The sequence below is a fragment of the Urocampus carinirostris genome, chromosome 12 (genome assembly GCF_059441175.1).
Source record: "Urocampus carinirostris isolate Australia breed hairy pipefish chromosome 12, RoL_Ucar_1.0, whole genome shotgun sequence".
Taxonomy (NCBI): Eukaryota; Metazoa; Chordata; class Actinopteri; order Syngnathiformes; family Syngnathidae; genus Urocampus; species Urocampus carinirostris.
The window spans coordinates 5,911,701-5,923,854 of NC_142360.1; the positions used below are offsets into that span (position 1 = coordinate 5,911,701).

At 38.8% G+C, this 12,154-nt stretch overlaps 1 protein-coding gene across 2 annotated transcripts in view; it reads right to left on the minus strand.

The window, feature by feature from the left end:
* The window catches only part of agbl4 (AGBL carboxypeptidase 4), a 599,711-nt gene that overhangs the window by 547,302 nt on the left and 40,255 nt on the right, over positions 1-12,154 (minus strand). For both annotated transcript variants that reach the window (XM_088349263.1, XM_088349262.1), the window contains one exon: positions 4,498-4,622. In XM_088349263.1, the coding sequence (XP_088205389.1) occupies positions 4,498-4,622 (125 nt within the window). The remainder of the gene's footprint in view (positions 1-4,497; positions 4,623-12,154) is intronic.

A 12,154-nucleotide genomic window follows, 5' to 3' on the forward strand; every position in this document is an offset into this window, starting at 1 on the left:
TCCCAATAAATATATTGAAGTGTTTTGTTTTTTTCATTATGTTTTTTTTCATGGTACTATTACAAACATTAAACTCCTTTGTATTGATGTTAGTGTTATTTGTATTTATGTTAATTGTGATGTCACTATGGCTTCGCTAAAAACTGATATAAATACAACATTTTGTAGCCTTGCTTTTTTTTATATCCATGATTGCATCTGCACTCTAGACTTCCCAAAAAGAATATTGCATTAAAGTGTCACTCTTTCAGAACATTGCTTTTTCCATTATCATTTGCCAGATTTTTTTGTTTTGTTTTGTTGTTTTTTTAAATAAACTTTAAGCTATTTGCATTTCCATTCATTATCTAACACAGGGGTATGAATGCATGTCTTAATCTCCTTTTGTTTATATATCTGCAATGATTTGCTCTCTAGACTTGTCAAAACAATATCGCAATGAGGTGTCACTATGTCAGAGTATTGCTTGTCCATTATTGTTTAACCAATGTCTGTTCACTTCCCTTTTACAAACTCCTTATATTTTAATAAGTGTAGATTTTTGGAAGGTTTATATATTCTACATATCAAAATCTAACTAAAAGCCTTCTTTATCACTGTAAGGATATTGTCAGTGAAAGGCTACTTCTCGCTCAGGCAAACACAGAGATGCCAATTCCCCTTTTCAATCTCCTCTCGATTTGTGCATCCCTCCTTTCTTCATCCAGAACTGCAATTGAACCTAATGCCGTTTACAAAGATGGAAAAAAACATATGGAAAAGAATCAATTCACTTACTGTGCTTTTGAAGAAGGACATTGGACAGATAAGAGAGGGACGCTCCCAGAAACAGATGGCAGTGGCTGTCAAACGTTCAACCGCATGTTCAATAAACGCCAGAATATTATTACACCTTTTATGTATAACCTCGTCCCTAGCCCCTTTTTTTCTACGAGTCTCTCCCACACACACTTTCTGTCATTTCGCCACAGCAGCAAATATCCTGTTGGCCGAGCTGCAAGCTGCCGGTGCGGGCCTATCTAGCCCTGGGATCGATTCAACTCCGAGTCGAGGCCTCCCATTCATCTCACAGCCATAAAATGTGATTAGTGCTGACTACAGCACTGTGGGGAGATGGGCTGATAGGCCTGATAGGACGCGTTGGACACTCGGCAGGCGCAACAGTATGGAGGAGATTTATCCTTAATTTTATATTTCTGTATGCCGATTTACGTCACTCACTCGACAGTTTCTTCGTCTCTGTTGTTCAATAAAACCTGACAAGATAATTCGTTATACCACAAAAGTTGCCGGAATTACCTGCATCTTATCTCGCAAAGTCATATTTAATTGCACGCAGCCACCCAGAGCTACGTCGTTTGTCGTCATATACAGTGTATCTCTGTGCCATGTGACTGCTTCTGTCCACCAATCACAAAGCTTGCTGTTTGCCGATGGCAAGAGCACCCCGGGAGACTGAGACAAGAACTGATGCAGGGAGAAAGAAGATTGCTTCAATTCAGTAGGGAAGAGGGAGGGAAAAAAAGTTGTGTTGGACACAACTTAGTGATAGATGATGGAAGGAGACTAATTTGACGTTATGAGGAAGGTCAAACTTACCAAGTGCTTCCCTTAAAGTATTTATCTACAAGTAGGGATGCAAGATATTTTTCAGGCTGATAAGTGATAAAGGGTAAACATTATGTTGCATTTATCAACCCTATATAAAAATAAAAATAATTAATAATTAGTCACTTGATGCCATAGTCAGCTGACACTATTTTTAGGACAATTGTTTAACATCTATGTTCTAATTGTAATATGTTCATTTTCTATAGAAAAGGAGCGTTACTTTTTTATATGAGCACCTATAAAGCCTTCAATTTTGATAAACAATTTGCAACAAAAAATCCAGGTCATGAACAGTCACAGAGGCTACCACTAGAGACCGCTCAAGACCGCTTGTGTCTCGTGACCGGTAACTGCCAGCACAACTGGTTCCAGTTTGCAAATGAAAACTACAAGAGGCATTTTTTTAATGTGCTGTTATTTTTTTGTGGAGGTTCATTTAAGTGTACAGTAAGTACATAAGTATCACCAACAATCATTTGATCTTAATCTTAGCCAATTGCTCCCCATAAAAAAGGTTGCAGTTCCCCTTATAAAGCAACAACAAACCTTACAAACACAGTGTGATAACTATTTGTCACAGAAAGACAGACTATATAGAATACAACGACGATATTAGAAACTCTTGTTGTCTGCTACTAGTGACCAAGGGGTCCAGAATTAGAGCTCAAATGGGCAAGACAAGTTTGGTATTTAAACAGAAAGAAGTTATCCGTATAAACATTGTTATGCAGCAAACAGAAATTGAAATAATCAAAAAAAGGTATATAATACGTGAGAAAACGTATAAATTGATGGATATGAATCTGATCACCGTCACCCACCCAATCTTTCTTTCTCAACACTCTTCCTCCATAGTAAGTATTCATAATAGACTCATCTTGTCAATAACTTATTATGTAACATATCTTACTACTGTATTTTATACGTATTAAATATTTGAATGTGTTTTTCGTGATCAGGAAGATGTGTTTTATAGATATGGAATGTGAACTTCTGGGAAGATGGGAACGGACTAATTGTTTTTTAATTATTTCATATCGGGAAAATGTGCTTGTTACATGGGCAATTTAAGCTACAAGCACGATCCTGGAACAAATTAAGCTTGTATGAAGAGGTACTACTGTACTAGCACACCTTGGTCATTTCTACCCCTATTTTATGTGCATAAGACACTGGAGAGACATGATAATTAGTCACTTGATACTGCGCTATAATATTCAATCAGCCGACACTAACTGTAAGAAATATCCGAAGCATTTATGTTCCTCCTTAGATAATCTTTGGATTCTAAATAGAAATGTAAGTGAAACTTGGTTGTGCCCCCTCTCTACCTCTTCATAATGTGTGCGAGGCACTGGAGATGTTGGCCAGAATCAGTTACAATGCTCAGGACTTGTACAAGCTTCTGTGATTACCCAGGCTTATAAACTATGAACTATAGACATTACACTGAGTTTTTGATGTGTTCATAGAATGTTCCGTTTTCCTTTTTTTCTGATGTTTTGGGTGCCAATTTAAATATTAAAATCTCGTTGATTAAATTTGACAGCTGCCCAAACAAATGAGTGCCTTAATTACATAACAATGTCTTACTTTTCTGGACTAAACATACACAAAGTTTAGCGTTATATTTTAATGTTTAGTTTTTACATTTGCTTCACGTGTGTTGCTATAAGAGACCTACAGCCGGGATTGGCCAAACATTACATTTTCCAGATGTCAATTCCCCCTTACGTACCATTTGTATATATATATATATATATATATATATATATATATATATATATATATATATATATATATGTATATTTTTTTTTTATTGCAGCTACTAATGTATACAGCTATAATGAAGCCCCTTGATAGAGAATGGGTGATGCATAAGGCATGTATGACCCTAACTATTAGAGTACTTGTAAAATGCTTAGAAGTGAGTGATTTTCACATCATAAAGACACATATTATCATATTCATGTTCTGCAAAATACATATGTCAGTATTATAGCACTTATAACAATATATTGCAATTTCAGACAGTAAGAAATGATCATAAGATTTATAGAATCAAGCTCTTGTCAATCGAGCACTACATTGTCAACACATGTTTACCAAAGCTGTTTAATGTTATTGCAGTTGTAGACAAAAAATAAAGACACACATGATAATAATTGGATATTACATGTTTTTTTTTTTCTAAATACAGTTGAAAAAAGAGTGATGAGTCTCAAGAAGCAGGGTTCTATTGGTTGACGGTAGTAAACCGGTAGGAAACATATTTATCGTGGATCCTTCCTTAAGACCAAATAATGCTTAATTTTCTTTTCCAGGAGATGCTAGTTTTTCTGATTCAATGTCAGGACACAGTTTTGGCAGCCAGCCGTCACAGAAACCTACCACAACACTCAATAACTAGATACCATCTCACCAGCAGATTACACAATCATAATGAATTTACGACTGTTTGGTCGGGACCGATTGCGGTTGTAAGTTGGGTGAGTTGATGGTAGTGTGTAGCCTGTACAGCCCTTTGAGACTTGTAAGTAAAGGCTATATAAATAAACAAGTTGACTTGACTTCCTTTGGGATATTATTGGAAAATGACTCGTATTCGGCAAGGTCGATTAGATTTTAGAATACATATATATCTATATACATTTAGTCCGATTCATCATTCAATCGACACAAAGAATTGTATGGTCAAAAAATCCCAAGTTAGTTAAATAAGTGTATGTCTTAGCTCCAATGAGGAACAGTTAAAAGTATTCATTTTTTAAATTGCATTTCCTCCATCTAATTCTGGAATAAAACAGAGCTTCGGCTTTATTTTTGACCAGACTACAGAGCATAACTAAATCCCTCTGGTGCCTTTTAAAAATATAAAACACTGACCTGTGTTTCCCGTACATTCTCCACAGTAAAGTTGAACCAAACTCGGAATCGGGGATTGCAGGTATCGGGCCGGATGAAAAGGTCAAATTCAAACTCACTGATGTAGTCCACACGGCCAAGGTTCCCTGCAAAAGAGTTAAAAATAAATATATAAGTAAATAAAAACACGGAGAGAGCTTTAAGGCACGAAAAAGACAAAAAACAAACAACTTCACCCATCCATAGTGCATACTGACCGTGGGATATAAAAACAGATGATGAGTTGAGATATAATTAATCCGATGGGAACTATTTCCCCGCTTCCAATTCTCATAGCTGTCTATAAAACTGCAGGGTGGCAGATGACTGCATGACAGATGCATTAAAAAGAGCTTCATGTGCGTCTTGTGATCTTTATTCTAGCTGGATATATTATATGTAACATGTATGTTAAAGACACTTGTGTTTGTAGTGTGTCGAAAAGCTAACCCAATAAAAATGTTCAATAAAAAATGGAAAAGTCAGAGAAAGAAATGTTTACTTTAATTGGAAGACTTTAAATGCTCACAATGTGTGAAGAAAAGTGTTGGGAATAACACAGTTTATAAATAATGTTGTTACATAACAGTGTTATTTTTTCTGTAACGGGGTAACCTAGCAAACTACTCATTTCGGCATTGCAACGCATTATCATTAATGACGATCAAAAGTGGTGCGTTACTTTGGCTCCAGCAAGCCAACGGCGGCGTGAACCTCGCACACTTGAAGCTCTCGTTTGAGTTTTTTTAAGTCGCGTAAATCGGATCATGTCAACATTCAAAAAAGCGGGCTATCACAGAGCAAGGTAACGATTATGAATACAGGATTTACTCATGTGCCGAAAGAAAAGACGAACGAGGGATGAATTTTGACAGTACCCGACTCGTGTCATTCGCAAACGAAACGTTTCTATAAGCCGGCTCTTGGAAGGGAGTCGGAACCCACCAATCAACAGCTGTTTTCCTTCTTTTATGATTGGTCAATATGCATTTTAGGGGGATTCTGTGTGGTTGACATTAAATTTGTTGAGCATCAAAAGCTTAAAATTGTATTGCATTTTATCTTTTTTGTAGATTTATAAGTATTTTCGTAATATTTTAGTTTATATTATTGTAATTCCATGCTCTATGGATACCCGAAAAGAATATCACAATTTATGTGTTACTGTGTTATATATAGTGAGAGTGCTGTACAAACTTTGTCTTATTATTAAGTAGTTGTATTTACATTAATATTATTTTTCTGTCTGTTTATTGGGCTATCATTACAGTATTCCAAATTATCTCCCCTTCCTTTTTTTATATTGCAATTAACATTTACTTTGCTATCTGAGTAATTTGTATTTGGCTGATACACCAATGGCTGAATACTTAAATACACATTATGCAGATAAAAGGTGTAATTCATATTTATTACAAATTATATACATATATATACATACATACATATATATATATATATACATATATATATATATATATATATATATATATATATATTATATTTCTTAAAATTGTATTCATTTTTACTTATGAGTTAAAATGAAATGCAGTATTCACATTTACATTCATGTATCGTAAAATGGCAATGAGATTTATCAAAATGCCTTACATTTCAATAAGGAAAAAATTATGTTAACACATTTACTATTTGGGGCGGCATGGCGGAAAAGTGGTAAGCGTGTGCGGCGTATTTCTTAGGTCATGAGATAAGAACCTCCTCTGTGTGGAATTTGCAGGTTCTCCCCATGCTTGCGTGGGTTTCCTCCGAGCACTCCAGTTTCCTCCCAAATTCCCAAAAACATGCGTGTCAGGTTAATTGGCTGGTCCAAATTGTCCAGAGGTGTGAATGAGCGAACGAATTGTCTGTCCCTGTGTGTGCCCTGCGACTGGCTGGCAACCAATCCAGGGTGTCCCCTGCCCACTGCCCGAGGATGGCTGGGATGGGCTCCAGCACCCCCGTGACCCTACTGATGATAAGCGGTGCAGATAATGGATGGATTTACTATTTGTAGATATGTTGGAATTTCGATTATTAACCACAAATGTAAGTTCTGTATTAGCCTAATTTGAGTGCAGGGTATTATTTTTTTCGTGCTACTTATTTCTCGCAAGAGTGTTGTGGGAAAAAAAAAGACTTAAATTGAGTTATGGAGTTGAATGTTGTATTGCATATTTTCATTTTTATTTAACATATTTAATTTATTTAGGAGTACATTGAGAAATATTGTGAGCATTCGATTACATTATTGGGAAATTATGTTAAATGCTAGACTGCTCTTAAATCTCAGTCTTTTGAGGTGGGTAGATCATTTTCTCTCAGTCATTTTGTAAGTAGATCACATGCTGAAACAGTTATTTGGTGATAATTATCAGTTCAGCGTTAAATTACTGCACCTTTAATCTGAGTATCCAGATTAGTTGTCAAATAAAATCTTGATGGACAAGCTTGAAGTTTGGCGATGTCTATTTCTGTATTATAATCCTCCAATCATCCAACTTTACGAGGTTAGCAAGTAGCTGCATCACATATTGATGAGCACACGCGTGTGATTATAAACAGATGGGCTGAAAATCACAAAGTCACGCAATATATTGCCCTGCCTGCCAAAGGACAGAGCTAATCCACCATTCGGCTTGCATATCGCGTTTTGCTCACACGGGGAACCAATACAGGTGTGATCAAGACTTGATAATCTTTTGAAGAAATAATAAGCATATATTATCAGCAACGTGCTGAGCATCCAACACAACAGGATAAATCCAAGACTTAGCAATCATTAAAACTAATGGCCTGTTCTTTTTATTATTTTTTTAATCACAATTGAAGCGTCTCTGCTTACAGCTTTCACCAAAAGCACTATTTGGGAGTGATTGGCTTCAAGTCCTGCAGAAAAAAAGCCAGCAAAAAAAAAAAAACACCGACTTTTGACTAATCAGAAAGTAGCTGTGGGGCCTGGGTGCTGATTCACAGTGTAAAACGAATGTACTTCATAAATTAATTCATTGAAACCCTTACTCGAGTCAAGGAGCACAGACAAACAAAAGGGGAAATTGCACTACTGAAAGAGGGATAGGAATCGAATACAGGATAACATACTGTATTTTACTTGAATTTGAATATTTTTGATGTGTTTTACAATTAATCCTAAAAAATAATAACAATAAATGCAGTACAATTAAGGATGGGACGATATGCTTTGGTCACAATCTGATTGTATCACGATACTAGGGTGCCTATTAAATGTATATCACGATTCTTGATAATTGATTGATTTCATTTTATTTGCTAAAATTCAGATTCAGATTCTGATCTACTTTATTGTCATTCTAGTACACGTGTATACAGAACGAAATGTCGATACATCTGACCCGCACAGTTTCCTCGAATGTACAGATATAAGTAAAAGTTGTATTGTATTATGGCTCCGTATAGTATTTTACCATAATGCCGATAGTGCAAGAGGAGTAGCTAACCAGATGTGCAAAATGGGCAGTCAGGTTAACAAGTCAGGTAAACAGTAACAGTAACACTGTAACAATAACGCTGTAAGTACAATAGTGCAGAGAGCAAATGTGCAAGGAGTGGCAAGCTATAAAGAACTGCCAGTAGTGCAAAAAGTCAGATTAGCAGCCGTTTAGATTTAGGTTAACTATATGTTAGATTGACCATTTAACAGTCTAATGGCCAGGGGCACAAAAACAGGCAAATTAAATCATACGCTTATTGGACAATAAATAAATAAATCAAGAATAATGCTCATCAGTCTGTGTCAGTCAGTCAGAAAGCTGACATTTATTTCAACTGAGACAAAGAGAACATAACATGTGCACTGTGCAACAGGTTTAGAGCTACAAACTGTCATGAACTGAAATGTCAACGTAGCACAACCTCAGTGGGATATGGGTCTGCAACAAAGTTTGCAGACAGTTTTGGTCATGTCTACATCCATCTTCCCGGGAAATGTATAAAAACCAAAATGTGTCCATACTTTGGATTTTCAATTTATGGGCGCCTTAGTTCTTGTTGCTCACCTTCTTCCTCCCTGTTCCTCTTTTGTTTACTTTCCAGGGCTATAACAATTAGGAAATTCTGGAAATTATTAATTGTCACACATATAATTCTGATTGTCGAATATATAGATATACCGGAGCCATATCCCCCTAGTGGGAGGTGGCTAGAGTCATTTCTGACTCTTTCTGGGAGATTGATACAGTGGAGGGGATTCCCAGCCCCCTCGCTCAACCTGACTGATGGGTTGGGAGTTATTAGGTGACCAAACCCCCCAATTCCTACCCCTAATGCCGAGCGCCAAGCAAGGAGGCAATGGGTACCAATGTTGTAAGTCTTAGGTATGACTCGGTTGAGGCTTGAACCACAACCTCCCAGTCTCGGGGCGGGCGCCCTCACCCCCAAGGCCACGAATATATAGTTGAAAAACAAAATAATCCTCTGCATTATAAGATAATCTGATTATATCGGCCTAATATTGATACCAATGATCTTAATAAAAAAAGAGCAATGCAATTGTGAAGAAATCAAGTATAATCTAAAAGATTTCAACACATTTAAACTGAATGCAGCTAACAACCGCAGACAAGTTTTTAGGCTTTGAAAACAAAAACTGGTAAACAGTAAAAGGAGATATGTAACTAAGTAAACATAGTGTCTGTTAGAAACAAAACAAAAAGAAAAAAACAACAATGGCAGAGCTTAAGCTATGTTAACTTAAAGATAATCTTGTGAAGTTAAAATTGTTTTGCCTGGTGGTTCGTACGCTTATCAAAATTGAACAGCATGTCTTTGCATGCTAGCTTGTCAACTGGATTGAATGGCAGCATTTCAATAGCAAAATACTGAGTGATTCAATCTGTTAGCTGCCTACCAGATATTCTGTATTTTGGGGCTTACTGCTGTCTCTCGGTATAAACCCACAATGTGTCCAAAATACTGAAGTTGTACGTGGTTTGGAATACTGTACAAGAGTTGTGCCGACATAACAGATAGCCGATGTTGTTCTGCGTGTGTGACTGTACGCGTTGACGTCATTTCCTCTACATTTCAGTCATGAGTGGAGTCACAAACAGAGGTGGGAAGAAAAAAAGACGGTAATCGTGAATGTGAAAACTTCGTCAATATAAAAAAATATGTTGAGACGAGCAGCACGGCGGCTGAATGGTTAGCGCGTCTGCGGCACAGTTTTGCAGTCATGAAATCGAACCTTCCTATGTGGAGTTTGCAAGTTCTTCCCGTGCTTGCGTGGGTTTCCTCCGGGCACTCCAGTTCCCTCCCACGTTCCAAAAACATGCATGTCAGGGTAACTGGCCGGTCCAAATTGTCCCCAATAGGTGAGAAAGATTAAGTGAGTTGTCTGTCTCTGTGTGCCCTGCGACTGGCTGGCAACCAGTTCACTGCCCACTGCCTGAGGTCAGCTGGGATGGGCTCCAGTACCCCTGCAACCCTACTGAATAATAAGCGGTGCAGATAATGGATGGATGGATGTTTAGACGAATGTGTCATATTTGTGACAGCCCTATTGCTTTACCGCATTTTCAAGTACCCTATATGACGTCACAAAAATCGGTTCTGTGGAAAAATTATATCACAATGTATACATGAATCGATTTTTTGGGCCCATCCCAAAATTCTATTAATAAATAAAAAAAATCATATGATATTTTCTAAATACTATAGTATTTATTAAGACACTCTTTTTTAATAACTTAGTAAGGGGGTCACTTCCGGGCCGCGCGACGGAGCGAGTTCGGCGGACGCGGCGTCACACGGCGCGACGCGAGAAAAGGCGGCGGGCGTGATCGGACGCGGCGTCACACGGCGCGACGCGAGAAAAGGCGGCGGGCGTGATCGTCCAACGACCCTGGTAGAGCGGCGCGACAACAGGCGGCGGACGTGCGCGGGACCCTCGTAACTGGTGAATCCCCTTCGGCCGACGACCCTAGCACGGCGCACCGTTCTCGTTTCCGGCGCGCGGTTTCGGTGCGGCTTCCGCTTCACCGCCCCCCCTAACCCCACAGGTCCCCCAGCTACCCCTTTCCCCCGCGGCCGCCCGTCCGTCGGCCGGAGCCATCGAGGGCCGTGTAGCGCGCGCGTGGGCCGCTAACAGCGGCCTCCGCGCCAAGCGCCCGAACCGCTCGGCTTGTCGCGGTGTTGTGCGTATCGCGCCCGAAAGTACCCGCGCCGCATGTTAGGGGCTCGCTCGCGGGAACGACCGTACAGCACCCACGGTGCGGCGCAAATAAAAACCCCGTCGTGAATTTGTCTCCGATCGTCCCCGGCGCACGTAAAATCGCCCAGCTGTACGACTCTTATCGGTGGATCACTCGGCTCGTGCGTCGATGAAGAACGCAGCTAGCTGCGAGAACTAATGTGATTTGTAGCTGCGATTGGCTGGCAACCAGTTCAGGGTGTCCCCTGACCACTGCCCGGAGATGGCTGGGATGGGCTCCAGCCCCCCCGCGACCCTAATAAGGATAATGAGATGAGATGAGTTTTTTTTTTTTTTTTGAAGGGTCACTACTTCGCAGATTTTCACTTTAAGCGGGTGGTTTTGGTCCCCATTACTGTATAGTCATAATTACTTTTTTGGGGAAAAAGTATATATTATATTACGATGACAACGACTGTTAAAGCGAATCTATACAACATAAGTCTCTGGATCTTGGCATTGCAGGGCAGTGGCCTTTTACTACAAAAATACATACATACATACATACATATATATATATATATATATATTATATATATATATCTCAAAATTATATTAATAAATTAAAAAATCATATGATATTTTCTAAATACTATATTATTTATTAAGACACTATTTTATATATATATATATATATATATATATATATATATATATATATATATACGCAAATACAATGATTTGCTTGTATTATTGCTCTTGCCACCTTGATAATTTGTTTTCGCAGCTTCTCCAGCTAGCCAATGACTCTAGCTCTGACCCACTCCAGCTGTTTGCTCTTTTCAAACACACTGGGTGTACCCAGCTTGTTCAGTCTTTTCCTATCACTCGCAGGGGTTTAAAACAAGATTTCAGGTTCTGCCGTAAACTGTAATTCAACCTTGGTCACGCATGAAAATATGGAAATAGGCTTCATCATTTTATCAAGTGTCCTGTGTGCTTTCGTAGTGTCAGTCAGTCAGTCAGTCATTAGCTGCACCGCTTATCCTCAGTAGGGTCGCGGGGATGCTGGAGCCCATCCCAGCAATCATCGGGCAGTGGGCAGGGGACACCCTGAACTGGTTACCAGCCAATCGCAGGGCACACAGGGACAGACAACTCGCTTGCTCATTCATACCTAGGGACAATTTGGACCGGCCAATCCACCTGGATCTTTAAAAGCATGTACTTCAGCTGCATTCAAAAGCCACATCTTCTGGTGGTGAATTACTACACACTGTCACCATTTTTCCATCCACCAGTCTTGTGTCAGAAATAATGAAAATGACTGTGCAACCCTTTTCAATTCCCCATACTATTGAATCTGCAGGGGTGGCCTTACACGCTAAAAAATGTAATATATCGTTTTTATTTTTTTTCTGCTTGTGAAACACTTTAGTATAGGATAGTAATAGACAAAAGCCATGGGCTGCT